Below are 15,573 nucleotides of genomic sequence, written 5' to 3'. Positions count from 1 at the left end.
GCAAAGAGACTGCAAAGGAGGCAGAGCTACTACCTGATCACCAGTGAACCTCACCTCAGTTTCCCTCTCCCCTTGCACAAGTGCTCGAGGAAGGGCTGTTTGGGACGTGGGAGAGGAGGTAGGTTCCACACCCACAGAAATCTGCCCATTGTAGAGTTCAGTCTGGTTACTGGTATCTGATCATCAACTCATTTTCCTTTGTTCCAAACATTGGCCCGTGAGGGAAAAGCCCAAACTTTGCACAGAGGTTTTTGCGGAGTCATTCCACCTGCTTAGAAGCATTTTTCAGACTTACAAGCAAACAGGGCTATAATTAAAGTCCTGGTATAGCTTTAATTCTAGTGTTCACTGCCAAGTGCATCCTTTATAAATACACCTTCAACAACCTAACTAGCGACCCAGAATGTATGACGCTTGAGTTGTGGTCGATGCCCAAAATAAATGGTGGGGCTGCAAGTAGCAAACTCCCCCACACCTCCTGCAGGTTGATCATATTTTCAAAGTGAAAAACTAGGACATTGGTCAAAGGGCTGGCTTCACATCGAGTTTTTGCATCAATTTAACATATCAGTATAGTTAAAGTGATACAAGCCCCAGCTTGGACACAGTTATACAGCAAAAGGTGCTTGTACTGAAATAGCTTACAGCAATTGAGTTATACTGGTACAAAAACTATCCAGAGAAGCCCAAAGGACAGGCTTTGTTAAGGGATTAAAGAAGGTTAGTAAGGAAGTGGGGAAAAGAGCTCCACCACCACTTCCCTCTCCCACTCCAAATACAGAACTGGGACACTGCTGTAAAGGCCAGGGTGGCAGAAAATATTTAGCCTTATGACCTCTTCAGCTCTCCCAAACTCTACTTACCACTATTCACCTTCCCATTCAGCCCCGTCAACCCAACCCACTCAGCTCAGAAACACTCCCGGCCTCCTCAACAACATTCAATGTTCACCTTTTCAGAAACACCTACACTCTACCATCCCCCAGACTGAGACCCTCTCCTCTTCCTACTTATCCTCTCCACAGCTCAGAACCAGTCCCCGCTCCCACCAATCCCTCATAAACATAAAAGACACAACCCTCCCAAGCTCAGAAAATGCATCTCTGGGCTCATAACTCTCCCCCAGCCCTTATCTGACACCCACCACCAGTCTCAGAAACACTCCAACCCCTAGCTCAGAAATCCCTCAACCTTTTGCTGGGGTGGAAGAGTAGGAGCAGAGCCACCAGGGAGCATGTGACCTGAAATTACCCTACAGAAGTCTATTTCTTGCTCACTGCTGTCTGGGGTCTATGAACTGCAGAGGCAGGAGTCCCACCCCAGTTGCAAGCAGATGTACTGCAGCTCCTAGTTGCAGCAAGTGGTACTACACCCTGCAGTACAGTCAACACACTACACAGCTGTGACATCAGGTGAGGTTTAGATTAATTAGACTCATTAACCAGCTGCTCCAGGAGCATTATTTCCTGACATTGCAGCAATCCTTAAAATCAGATTGATCTGCACTTTTTAATTTGCCTGATTTGTTAAAAGAGAAAAGGAGATGAAATCTCAACTTTCTGCAGCTGAAAGTGTCTGCACATTGGGACTTCACAGGGAGAAAGCACAAATCTCCTTTTTCCCCAGTAACCGCTTCTCCCACCCCACGCAGTGAAACAGCCAGGGTTGAGCCCCACTCCCCACCTGTATGTCTTGCCATCCTTGTGCTGGTCCTCATCATCCTCGTTTGACAGCACAAATGGATCGCTCATCTCTGGCAGCCCCGACTCCTGCAGTCTCTTCTTCTTCCGGCCCCGGGGAGGTTTAGGGGCAACTCCCCCACCCCCACCTTCAGAAAGGGAGGTTATCACCTTCTTCGACAGGTCAGGCACCACCTGGAGGGCAGCCTGGGAGCCAGGGGGTAGTGCAGAGACAATCATTGGGGCTGAGATGGGGAAGGTTTGGGCAGAGGAGGCTGTGGTCACCAGGGAACCCGAGTGGGAAGTAATCACCAGGCCAGGACCTGCAGGAAAAGAAAGGGGAAAGAGCTCAGAGATCAGCCCCTCCAGACATCAGAGGCAGGGTCCAATCACCCTTCAGATCCCCCACCCCAATAAAGTGCGGCCTCAAAATCCATTTTTAACCCTGATCCACAAGGAACAATAGCTATCTTCCCTATTCCATCCCACTGTCCGATATTAGAAGTCAAATGCTCAGCAATACCTGGAGAGGAGAAACACCAGAAGTACACTGGGCACAATTAAGAGAGGTATGGCCAGGACCCCCCATGCCATCTGCTATCCAAGACCTGAGTCAATCTACAGCCCCAAAAGAAAAACACATTCAGAACCCTACGCACTTCATTCCCTTAAGATGCTGAGATTACCCTTCCATTCCTCCACAACCCCATGGTGCTCCCTACCTGCTGTCATGAGCCCGGCAGACTGCACTGGCACCACGGTGATGTTCTGGGTCACGGGGGCTTGGCTGTGCGGGGTCAGCTGCTCCGACTTGGTCTCTGAATCCATGGAGATGCCGGTGGGTAGGGCGACAGAGGTGGGTACCGTCAGCAGGGTGGGGTAGTGGGGGGGAGCCAGGCTGCAGCCCTTTTCTGGGGGCAATAGCTGCTCCTTCATCTTGTTAATGAACATGGTATTCTCGATCTACATGAGTGTGAAAGAGTTCTTTTAGAATACCCCAGAATTGACACCTCCCAGCAGTAGGCACTGTAGGAAATAGGTCAGGAGCACTCTGGTCCCAGCAAGGAGCAGAACCAAACAGACCATGGTGGAAGAGAGAGGCCCTTACCTGTCCCGAGACTGTGGGCGCTGCTGGCCAGAAGTACGGGGAGGAGTTGAAATGAGATTCTTCCATCCTAGCTGGGCAGAGGGGGGAAGACAAGGAAAGGGAGACAGAAACACACGTAAAAGAAAAACATTAAACCCAAAGAGTGTGATAAGGAACTGGCTCAGCCTAATGCAGTGACCCCTGTGGGATCTCCCTTTTTATACTAAGCAACATGGCCCCTCTTCTGATCTTTCTGCCAAGACCCTGTCTCCCAGCAAGGAAAAGAGGCTGCTTCTCACCACTCACCCAGGACTAGGTTCCTCTCAATTACCTCCTGACTGAAGCTAGTCCCCCACCCCAAAGATGACTAATTTCCCCTGTGGGGAAGGGGTGGGTTTTGTTTCTGCAACCATGACCCTCACAGGTGGAAACAAATTCTCACAATATTGCATATAATCCAACCCCCAACCAGTGTGAATTCCAGATCCTGCCTGCCCCTGCCCCTTCATCTTAACATAAAGTCAGGCACTAACTACCCCTCATCCGCAGGTAGCAGGAGAATGTTAGCATAGTGTTACACAGGGGGAAGAGACAGGGAGGGAAACAGATTTGCCCAAGATAACATAGTGAGCCAACAGATGATCAAGAAATAAAATCCAGGACTCCCAATTTCCTGTTTCCTACTGCTCTAATACACTGGACCCCACTCCCATGGGAAAGCCTAAAACAGAATCTAAGGATCCTGGAGTCCAAGCAGACTCCACTGCCCTTCCCTGGGAAGAGAACCCAGGAGTCCTGATTTCCACATTCCCCCTCCTTCCAAAAGGGGTGAAGGAGTGACTCACTATGCCACCCCCCTTTTAGTACCATCCTTCAGCCATGTTTTGGGCACATAATCATATACCACCACCCCTCAAGTCACTGCTGCCCAACCCCAGCTCTCAAGCCAACCTGAGGCTATGTCTACACTGCAGAGACTACACCATCCTAGCTACCTCAGCACAGCTATGCCAGCATAACCCAGTTGTGTAGCTGCAGCTTACATCAACAGAAAGGGGTTTTCCATTGGTGTAGGAACACAACCTCCCCTAACAATGGTAGCTATGTCAACAGAAGCATTCTTCCACCACCAGAACTGCATCTTCACTGAGGGTTAGGTCAGCTTAGCTATGTCCGTCAGAGGAATGGATTTTTCACACCCTTGACCAATGTAGCTATACTGACCTAATGTTTAAGTGTAGACCAGGCCAGAGACCAGATGGCAGCCCTCTCCAGACTGGAGGAGCTTCACCTCTATGAGCACAGCAATTGGGAGAGACATAAAAAATCCACTCCCTGCGATATGCTCAACTGGCAAAGCTTTCAACACCAATGAAATGGCTATTTAAAAACTAAGAACATTCATATACAAAAAATGTGTTATGATAGAGTGAAGGCTTAGACTATTCACTCAAATATATGTTGATAATTAAATATATGTTGATCACTTGATAATTAAATTCCATTAAATAAAAACTACATTTGGAGAACATTAAGTTTGAAAAGTGAGATGCTCATAGTTAGAAAGTTTCTAGGGTAAGGTTACCAGTGCAGCCTCAACCTGCTACATTTCTACATCAGTTATGAAATAGTCTTTAATTACATGACCACATATTATTTTTCTGTAGGCCCCATCTCATTGAATAGACAGGTTGCTGAGCAGTGTGCAATGAATAATGTAGAAAGAAGACATTTTTAAAAAGGGTAATAAAACCAAAATGAAGATGTACGCTGTACACACCACAATTCCTATATATCAGCCAAAAATCAAAGAATTTTAAATAAACCCAATTACTTGTAATTTTTTTAAATGAACTACTTCCTTTCTGTGTAGTGAACCCACCCTTGCCTCATTCATTACCTACTGTCCAACAAGTATACTTAAAGGCCAAATTTTGTTCTTAGCTACTCCAATGTAAATTCACTGCAAATTAATAGATTTTGATTGAATTACTTCGGATTTACACTATTGTTATTCAATCATAACCTGGTCCAGAACATGAGGGAGTTACAGAAGCCATCTCATCTTCATTTCCTTAATACCACTCAGCCCATGACTGAAGCAGGGGCCTGTGTACATTAAAGCCTAATTACATGACAGAACATAATCATAATGCAAGTATATGAGGGGGCAGAGTTAATGCATTTTGTGACTATGGCATTTCTATAGTTTCCCAAGGCATTTAAAAAAACCCCACAAGATTTAAGTACCTTCACTATTTGCCCAGATAGAATCTTAAAACCAAAATGAAATTGGGTTTGTACAATACAATATTGAGGTTTTTATGCACTATGCAAACAAAGTTGATGGTGGTGCCAGATTCCCACTGTTTCACCTGTAAAGTTTTAGGTGTAGAAGGGCTCATAAAATTAAGTAAAATCTTGATTTTGCCACACTTACACTTCTTTCATTTAGAAAATTGGAAGATAGCTAAAAGCAATTCAGTTTTCAAACTCAAAGCCAAACCAATGTTGATGGCGACAATCAATAACTTCCTACCCCCAACTAGTCCACTATTAGAGTCGTTATATAGTCACAATTTTATTTATAAAGGCAAAAGTATATTTTCCACTGTACTGGTTCTCAAAATATGGCTAACCCCCAAAACCCTTCATATTTTGGGAGAGCTGAGGCTTGGAAAAATTCAGTTTAAAAGGTGAAAGCTTGACAAAGTTATTATGAACTGCAGGGTGGGGGAGAGGGGGAGTAGTCACAACAGAAGATTTCATGCAATTTCAGCGGCATGCCAACCCTTTAAAATGAGGAAAGTTGAAGATCAAGTTCCTCCAACAGACTTCTGTCCTCCTACCTACAGCTAGCCACCCATTGTAGTCTAATAACCCTTTTGGAAATATGAATCTCTAGTCATCATCCCACCCCCTTAACACCGCTCACACTTACTTTACCAGAACTCTGCATGTAACCTTTCCAATTGCTCTACCACTATCACATACGGGATGGAGCTTCAACCCTGTACCACAGCATGATCCCACTGAAGAGCCTTCATCATCTCAGCTTCCACAAACAGGTCACAGATGGGACCTTCTTCCCATTCACCAGTCTAGTATCAGACAGATGTCAACGTGCCCTCCTGATATAAACCAGAAACAATACCTTCCATGTACAGGCCAAATTCACATGCACTGAACAAGCAATTGAACAAACAAGAGAATTCGATTACTGCTTATCATGAGGGTCAAGGTATCACCACTATGGCTCTCACAGATTCACACACTTCAAAGGCCGGGCTTACATTTCATGGAGTTACTGCACTGAATCACTGGCACATACATGAAAAGCATAGCAAGGACTTAGAGTGGAGAAGTGGTGTGTACAAGGGGGTACAATTAAGGCTAAATATGCAAGAATAGGTAAAGTAGACTTTAAATATAATTTTCCTTACTTTCACACAGTTTATTTATTGTGATGTTCCATTTCCAACTTTATAATAATAATAAAAAAAAACCCCTGAGGATGACACTCGGGAGTGGTACCTAACGCATCATTATATCTGTACAAGACCTAATTTCATGGTGGGGAAGTTTTAGGCCCAAGTGATGCTGGAAACAATTCATGATGATGAACACACATTGAACACAGGGCATTTGATGAAGAAGAATTAAGGAACTCTATGTAACAATCTGAAAAGCCATTATTTGGTTCCATGCCATCAATAACCTAATCATAGTGGAGAAAAAAGAACTGGATTCTCCTTCCCCAACCACTACTAATACATTAGAGGTCAACAATCTTCACGGCATTCCCTCAGACATCCAATCCCACCTCCCCCATACCTTGAAGCTAAACAGCAAACGATGCCCTAGAGGTGAAGCACCCTATAGCCAACCCTTGAACAGGTCAGTCCCTGGACCGGAACTAACTCCCAGAAGAAGAAAGGCCCCAGATCCCAGAGCTGGGCACTAGGGCCACCATACAGAAAAGGGGCGGGGCCGGGGCAGCCAGTACTGAATCATACCCGCACCTCCCCACATTTTCCTGGAAGTTTCTTACCCCCTCTCCCTCTCACTCTCCCTCCTCTTGCATTTCTCCTCCTTCCAGGGCTGTTGCTGCGAACAAACTACCAGCGTTACTGGACGCGTTGGCGAAACCAGGGCTCGGGGGGCTGCATGGCGGCGTTGGTGGGGGGAGAGGGACGCGCCCCGCAGCCAGCGCAGGGGCCCGGTCACAAGGAAAAGGGGACCACCCCGCGCGCACACATCCCACAGGGGGGCAGCCCCGCCCACGCGGGCAGTGTCCGCCCCCGGGGGGAGCCCTCAGCCCGCCCCCCGCGGGCACCGAGCCCCAACTGTGCAGCGGCCGAGCCCGAGGGAGGGGCCGACACGATCCGGAATCTCAATCCCCGCGCGGCGGAGCCCAGAGGCTGACGGCACTCTGCACTGACACCCAATCAAGCCTCCCCGCTTCCGCTTCCGGGTCATTCAAACCCGGAAGTACCCTTGCCACGGGTCTCTCTTGGTCTCGCCCACCGCCGATTACCGGACACCACCCCCCAGCTACGACCCCGACCCCGGCTCCAGCGGCGACAGCAACCTCCTCACCGGAAAGGGGAGCGGAAAGTCGCTTCCGGTTCAGGAGGCGGGGCGTGTTTTGGCACGTCCGGGGCTCTAGAAAGGTCGGAACTGACGTCATAAACAGATACTTTTGCAGTGCAGAAGGAAATGAATGAATGGACTTGCAAACCGGAAGTGCTAATCATGGGCACGGAAGACGGAGGCAGCGCTCGCACCGCACCGGACCAGCGATAGCGCCAACCGCGGAAAGGCGGGAATCACCTAAGACAAATCAGAAAATCAGCAACCTTTGAGGACGAGGTGAGATTTTCCTGCCGGAAGTAGTTAACGAGGTCGGCGAAGGGGTGACTCCAGGCCGGAAGTAAGGGCTGAAATAACGATTTTTGACAGCGGATGATACTCCGCTTTCAGAAGCGGAAATAACTCGAGTTCCTAGACCGTGATGTCATTTCCGCTCGGAGCGGCCATATCTTCTGAATATTCATGAGGTTCATGAATAATTGACTGTCGGTTGATTGACAGCGTTTCCTGCTGCCGAGCGACAGGGCGTAGTCCCGCCTCTTCCCAGCCCTGCAGAGTGGCCCCATTGCGGAGCCCGGGGGGGGCTCGCTGCCGGCGGCGCCGGGCGGGGCAGGCTGGGGGAGAGGCCCGCGGAGCAGCGTGGGCTGGGCTGTGTGTCCCGCAGGAGGGAAGGGCCCTGGGGGAGCCTGTGAGCCAAGCAATTGGTGCAAATGTGCCCCCAGTCACGGCCCTGCAGCTTCTCCCTGTCTGTGCCCGCAGCGCCTCCTCTAGGCCTGCGGGTACTCCTGCAGTGGTTTGGCTGAGTATCTGGTAATTCTGGTGTGACAACCCCCCCACCCCCAAATATACACCCTGAGGTGGGCCCAGGCACTGTGTACAGGCCAGAGGGCTGGATTGAGGGACGGGGACTATCCTCACTCCCTGCACCTCTTCCCTGCCTGCACTTGATCCTCTTCTGTTGGTCCTCTGGGCACAGAGGGACCTTGGGGTCCGAGGGCTTCCTGTGCTGGACAGGCAAGACGCTGCATGGAGCCAGTGGGGATATAGCAGATATTGCAATCCCAGGCCATATCTCTGGCCACCACTGTGACTTTGCACTCCATAATGTTTTATGCAAATATACTTATGAGTGTAAATATGATGTAACTGGAATATGCTTTATGCAAAAGGTCTCTTGATCTTATAATCTACTATGTTCATCCTATTTATATGTATCATTCATGTATCTGAAGCTAGAAATAGAAAGTATAACTCTGAAGTCCTATTGTAATTATGCAAAGTGTGGGCCATTGATGATGGTTTAGAACAGGGGTAGGCAACCTATGGCACGTGTGCCGAAGGCGGCATGCAAGCTGATTTTCAGTGGCACTCATACTGCCCAGGTCCTGGCCACCGGGTCCAGGGGGCTCTGCATTTTAATTTAATTTTACATGAAGCTTCTTAAACATTTTAAAAACCTTATTTACTTTACATAAAACGATAGTTTAGTTATATATTATAGACATATAGAAAGAGACTTTCTAAAAATGTTAAAATGTATTACTGGTACGCGAAACCTTAAATTAGAGTGAATAAATGAAGACTCAGCACACCACTTCTGAAAGGTTGCCGACCCCGGTTTAGAATCTTGATGGCTCCTATTGACTAGAACAGTTGGTTGTAAATGGCTCTGTTTACTTGCAAACCTTCCTGTGTTCCTGTAAGCTAGCCCAGGAAGAATGGTGGAATCCATCTTAAACCTGGTGCTCTTCCATTTAGAAGGAGGGGTGGGGATCCAGAGAGACAAAATATTCCTGCCTTATGCCAGAGCTATAAAAGGGGGTGGAAGAGAACAAAGGAGGGTCCCAGTCCTGGGGAAAAAAACCCTGCTTTTCACCTAAGATGCCTGCTGGAAGTAACAAGGATTGTACAAGGAGAAAGGATTGGGCCCAGACTAGGAATGAGTCTGTGAAAGAAGCTCACTGTAACATCTCGGAGGGTGAGATTTACCTGTAAACGGTCTCTTAATGTATTAAGCTTAGACTGGCGTGTTTTGTTTTATTTTGCATGGTAACTTACTTTGTTCTGTTATTACTTGAAACCACTTAAATCCTACTTTTTATACTTAATTAATAAACAAAAGTGATTTTATTAACCCAGAGTAAGTGATTAATATCTGGGGGAGCAAACAGAGCGATATGCACAGCTATCAGTATTATGGGGGGGACAGTTTATGAGTTTATCCTGTATAAGCTTTATACAGAGTAAAACGGATTTATTTGGGGTTTGGATCAAATTGGGAACTGGGTGCTGGAGATAGGTGACCTACAGAGCAGTTTTGGTTAAAGTCTGCAGCTTTGGGAGCGTGGACCAGACCTGGGTCTGTGTGTCTGGCTCAACAAGGCAGGGTTCTGGAGTCCCAAGCTGGCACAGAAAACTGGCTCAGAGATAATTTCAACACATCAGGTGACAGTCCCACAGGGGTCTCTGTGACCGAACCTGTCACAACCTCTGTATTATATTCATGAAAGTTCTCTGTATGATTGTGTTCTATTCCACAGGGGCAGGTTACCCCAGTTCCTCCACAAACTAAAAACAGTGGGAGCATTTACCCTGGGGTATTGTAAACCACCCTGGAGAAAATGGAGTGGTTTGCATTATTGGTTCAAGCTGGGTTTTCCACAGATTAAGCAAGGGCTTTTGGTGTAAAACATGGGTGGCCAAACAGCAGCTCATGGAGCCAACCCCACCACATTCTCTGCCTACCAGACTGGTGTGGGGAGCTTGGAGCTCCTGCTCTGAGGCAGAGTGGTGTGGCTAGGGGCTTAGAAATGACTGGTGCCTGCTGAAAGTGTGTGTGTGGGGGGGAGGTACAATTTAAAGGTTCAGGCCCCTTCCTGCAGCTCCTAGCTGTTAGCTCCAGGTGGAGAGGCAGCAGCAAAAGCAATGGTTCTCCCAGCTGATGCTGCCTCTACCCATAGCTGCAGCTCCCCGCTTGCTGGCTCCAGCAGCTGTGGTGCAGGAAGGGGGCCCGGTGGCACCATGTGACTGAATGGGGCCAGCAAATGTGGTAAATACCAGGGAGGGCACATTACCCATGTGTCCCCCTCACACATGGCCTTTGGCTTCTGCCCAGCAGGGTGGGTGTAGTCTCGGGGCTTCAGTGCTGTGTGGTGACCTGCCAGGGTTTGGAGCTTCAGCAGGAGTGGGGCTGAAGCCCTGAGCCCAAGCAGGCACCTCCTGAAGCACCAAGACCCCCACCCCACTGGACAGAAGCCCCAAGACACACATCCAGCACAGCAAAAGCCCCTAACCCCACCAGCCCATTGCGGGGCTGAAACCCTGAGCCCAGCAGGGCTGAAGTCCCAAGACCCTGGCAGGCACACCCCAGCTCTTGAACTTCTGAAGATTGTCATATGCAGCTCAGAGGGTCAGTAAGTTTGGCCACTCCTGGTATAAAAAGATGAGCTTGAACTGATACAAGGCTTTCTTTTGATTCAGCAAACAAGCAGGACTTCAAGGGCTCCAACCCTTGTGGAAGGGTTGGAAGAACTTTGGATTGCTAGAGCCCTATCAGACTGCTGGTTGGTAAACTCTTAGCATGCATAGAGGAACTTTTATTGATTATGTTTTCTCTGTAGTGCTTTTACCTTTAAGAATAAATGTATCTTCCTTTGTGAGGGCTGGTTGGTAACTGGTAAACATTGTTGTGGCCCCTGAAGAAGGGGTAACCACAGGTGCTATACTCCAGTCAGACTTGCTGGGGAAATCAGTGAGGTGCAGAGGGACTGCAAATGTAAACCCACTGGTCTGCTGGAGAGAGAGACATGAGTCTCCTCTCAAGAGGTGTGGTGGCTGGGAGTGTCAAACCTTAAGTGGGTGCCCTCATGAAAGACCAGTAGTGAGGTCAAAGGTACTGTTAACTCTGAAATTGTGACATGGGTCCTGAGCTGCAACAGAGGTGGCAGGTGAGGAGGATGCCAGAGAGGCATAAGGGAGAATCTTAGTGGGGGCCGGGAAGGGGGCTGCAATAACCCAAATCATAGGGGACAGAGGACAACCAGGGATCTCAGCAGAAATGGAGTCTGGCGAATAGTGGACAAGAGATCCTAAAATTTGCAGGCCATCTGTAGCAAAACTGACTGCCCTCCTGTCTGTGCTGTTAGCATGGAATCTGGAGGACAGGGAAATGAGCACATTTTTCTTAGACAGCTTGACTGCATGCTCAGCAACCTTATTCAGGACAGCATTGAGAAGGAGCTCTTGATGTAGGAAAAAAAAATACCAATGGGTACAAAGGATAGATGACACTTGAACAGCAACTCCCTTTCTCGCTCTCTGACAGCCCAAGTACCCTGTTTCCCCGAAAATAAGACATCCTCCGAAAATAAGGCCTACTTACAGTTTTGCCTCTCGTTGTAATATAAGGCATCCCCCCGATAATAAGACCTCCCCGATAATAAGGCATCCACCGATAATAAGGCATTTTTCATTTCTGAAAAATAAGACATCCCCTGAAAATAAGACCTAGCGCATCTTTGGGAGCAAAAATTAATATAAGACACTGTCTTATTTTCGGGGAAACAGGGTAACTGGGATCTCACTGTGCTCCCTAGGGAGCCTCCTACAGGGATACGCTGAGATTACTTCTGCAGTCTTCAGTAGGATACATCATGAGCAGGGAATTGTTGATTTATCTAAATAAAGGGAATTGACAGCCTAATCAGTTTGGTAATTAATGTCCTTGTTAATTTGGGTTGTTTGAATTGCCTCATGAATATTCATGAATCCTGTAATTTATTTCTATATTTGACAGTTCAACCCTGAAGGTGACATTTCTCCCTCTGTGCCAGGACCCAGCAAGTGAGTTAGGATCTTAGGGGCCCAAATCTTATCTTTGTGCAGAGGGGCTGGAGCCAGGTACTCCTGCCTACCCTCCTTACTATGCTTCAGGCCAGACACACATCCCCAGCCCCTGCTATACCAGACTGGGGACTTTCTACTCCCCTGCCAAGGAAGGGATGAGATGAAAGTCAATTGCAGGGGGAGGGCTGTCACAAGCTGAGCAGCTGGATTGCCCTATGAAAATGCTTTGTGCCAGACAAATTCATTTTCTTAAATACTGACTAAGGGATTGGGGAGGAAAATAGCTAATTCTGTTTTATTCTTTACCAGTTTTTATACCACTCTCGTCACTCCTGAGCACCTTCCAGTAGTGCATTAAGGGACGTGATTAACATCTGTCACGTTTGACTCATTCTCTCTCATCCTCTCCCCAGAAGGAGACAAAACAAAAGAAACATGAGAATAAGTTTCTCTTTATTATTCAAGAGTATGACATGTTTTTTCTGAGCCAGCTCTTGGCCATTTTCCCCAGGGCTTTGTTGACCCTCCTTGAAACTCCTGCCTGTACTGTCTCTTTTCCTTGGTTTTGCTCTACATGATAGAAGTTTGTCATGGTCCACGTTGTTTTTCTCTGTCATACAGGTGTAATGCACCCCACAGTCTTATGTGGCAGGAAAAACACCGCAGTGGCCCAACACTATAGCATTTAATTTCAGAAAGGGGAACTACACAAGTGAAATCTCTGCAAGCTGCATGGAAACTTTTTAAAGACGCCATAATAGAGGCTCAACTTAAATGTATACCCCAAATTAAAAAAAACATACGTAAGCAGAGTCAGGATGAGCTCTACTCTGACATCTGGTGGTGAATTATGGTGAGTGTGGAAAAGAACTCCAGGGGCTGATCTTGTTTGCATAGGCACACCCACTCGCCTGGCATGAAACAACAGCAACTGAAAGTGGTGACTTTGGCTGGTGTGGGATCTCCAGTTTCTCTGTTATTGGGGCAGGAAGAATAAAGTTTTGTTACCCTGATTCTGTGAATCAAGGCCAGTGGAACTGTTGTATGACAGAAGGACTCACCATTACCTAAGTAGCACTTGCTTGACAAGGGGCGTGGATTACAAAAGCCAGTGGATTGAGAGAAGATGGGGACAGGTATTTATACCTGATGGTATGGGTAGCCTTTGAGGGCTTGAAACACTAATTGCACCATCTCCTTTCTCTACTGTAGAATGTTAGAGCTAACTTTGATTCCACTAGGAGTCTAGTTACAGGCTGCTGAGCTGAATTTGCTTTGGGCCAATGGTGCACCAGCACTGGGGCTCCCCTACTATGAGCTGAAATCATTAAGAGCTGAAATTACAAAAGAGCTGAAGTTATTAAAAGCTGAGATCGCTGAGTGTTGTGTTAACTAGTGGGGGAGCCTGAAGCTATATTGCTAAGCAGCTGGCTGAGCAGCAAGCGGCACAGAGCCTTGCGGGGACGGTTGGAGCGTACCAAGGAACAGTGAGTGGAGCTGTTTGCGGCGACAGCTGGAGCGGCTCATAGGTCGGTGAGCGGAGTGGAGCAGCTCATAGAGCCAAGCAGTTCGTGGGATGGCAGGAAGTGGACTGGTTCATGGTGAAGGCTACAGTGGAACCCCACAGAGAGACGGCCGGCCTCGGATCACGTAAGGTGCCTCTTAACACCCTGCGTGCCCCCCTTTTACTCTGGAGCTGCACTGACCAGGGACAGAGACTTTGGGGGTTGTTGGACTTTTGGGACTTTGGGTGGCTGCTGGACCCAAGAGACTTTGGGGGTGTTGGACTTTGGGGACTCTGGGTGATTTTTGGGTTGCTGGATACAAGAACCAAAGGGAAAGGACACAGCCCAATTTGCTGGGGTGGGTCTTTTGCTCATGGTTTGTGTTATGAATCCTGTTTGTGGTGTTTTTCCAATTTAATGCTGATGTCGTTTACTTCATGTTATTAAACATTTTCTGCTACACTCAGACTCCGTGCTTGCGAGAGGGGAAGTATTGCCTCTTAGAGGCACCCAGGGGGTGGTATGTAATTGTCCCAGGTCACTGGGTGGGGGCTCGAGCCGGTTTTGCATTGCGTTATTGAAACGGAACCCCTAGATACAGAACCCGGCCCTTGTTGCTGCCAACTTAGATGGGCACAAGGGTTACACATAGTAAGAGAACCAAAAAAGAGCCACCATGGCTAAACAACAAAGTAAAAGATGCAGTGAGAGGCAAAAAGGCATCCTTTAAAAAGTGGAAGTTAAATCCTAGTGAGGAAAATAGAAAGGAGACTGAACGCTGGCAATTGAAGTGTAAAAATACAATTAGGCCAAAAAAGAATTCGAGCTATGCCAAAGACTCAAAAAGTAATAACAGGTTTTTTTTAAAGTACATCAGAAGCAGGAAACCTGCTAAACAACCAATGGGGCTACTGGACGATTGAGGTGCTAAAGGAGCACTCAAGGACAATAAGGCCATTGCGGAGAAACTAAATGCATTCTTTGCATCGGTCTTCACAGCTGAGGATGTGAGGGAGATTTCCAAACCTGAGCCATTCTTTTTAGGTGACAGATCTGAGGAACTGTCCCAGATTGAGGTATCATTAGAGGAGTTTTTGGAACAAATTGATAAATTAAACAGCAATAAGTCACCAATACCAGATGGTATTCACCCAAAAGTTCTGAAGGAACTCAGATGTGAAATTGCAGAATTACTAACTGTAGTCTGTAACCTATCATTTAAATCCGCTTCTGTATCAGATGACTGGAGGATAGCTAATGTGATGCCAATTTTTAAAAAGGGCTCCAGAGGTGATCCCAGCAATTACAGGCCTGTAAGCCTGACTTCAGTACCGCGCAAACTGGTTGAAACTATAATAAAGAATAATATTGTCAGATAGATGAACATAATTTATTGAGGAAGAGTCAGCATGGTTTTAGTAAAGGGAAATCATGCCTCACCAATCTATTACAATTCTTTGAGGGGGTCAACAAGCATGTGGACCAAGGGGATCCAGTGGATACAGTGTACTTAGATTTTCAGAAAGCCTTTGACAAGGTCCCTCACCAAAGGCTCTTACACAAAGTAAGCTGTCACAGGATAAGAGGAAAGGTGCTCTCATGGATAGGTAACAAAGGGTAGGTATAAATGGTCTGTTTTCAGAATGGAGAGAGACAAATAGTGGTGTCCCCCAGGGGTCTGTTCTGGGACCAGTCCTATTCAACATATTCATAAATGATCTAGAAAAAGGGGTAAACAGTGAGGTGGTAAAATTTTCGGATGATACAAAATTACGAAAGATAGTTAAGATCCAGGCAAAATTGGGTGACTGGGCAGCAAAATGGCAGATGAAATTTAATGTTGATAAGCATAATCACAACTATA

General features: G+C 47.2%; 1 protein-coding gene across 9 annotated transcripts in view; it reads right to left on the bottom strand.

Annotated features, from left to right (window-relative positions):
• Positions 1-7,437, bottom strand: part of ZNF384 (zinc finger protein 384) — a 33,471-nt gene extending 26,034 nt beyond the window's left edge. Inside the window, exons 1-6 of one of the 9 annotated variants that reach the window (XM_034787362.1) lie at positions 7,262-7,359; positions 6,818-6,873; positions 5,708-5,897; positions 2,788-2,858; positions 2,402-2,642; positions 1,684-2,002 (exon numbers count right to left, since the gene is read on the bottom strand). In XM_034787362.1, the coding sequence (XP_034643253.1) occupies positions 1,684-2,002; positions 2,402-2,642; positions 2,788-2,853 (626 nt within the window). In that variant the 5' untranslated portion in view covers positions 2,854-2,858; positions 5,708-5,897; positions 6,818-6,873; positions 7,262-7,359. The other 8 variants (XM_034787380.1, XM_034787352.1, XM_034787387.1 and 5 more) reach the window with 8 other exon arrangements.
• Positions 7,438-15,573: the final 8,136 nt, after the last annotated feature.

This window comes from Trachemys scripta, chromosome 1, assembly GCF_013100865.1.
Source record: "Trachemys scripta elegans isolate TJP31775 chromosome 1, CAS_Tse_1.0, whole genome shotgun sequence".
NCBI classification, from domain to species: domain Eukaryota; kingdom Metazoa; phylum Chordata; order Testudines; family Emydidae; genus Trachemys; species Trachemys scripta.
This window is presented reverse-complemented; position numbering and strand designations above follow the sequence as displayed.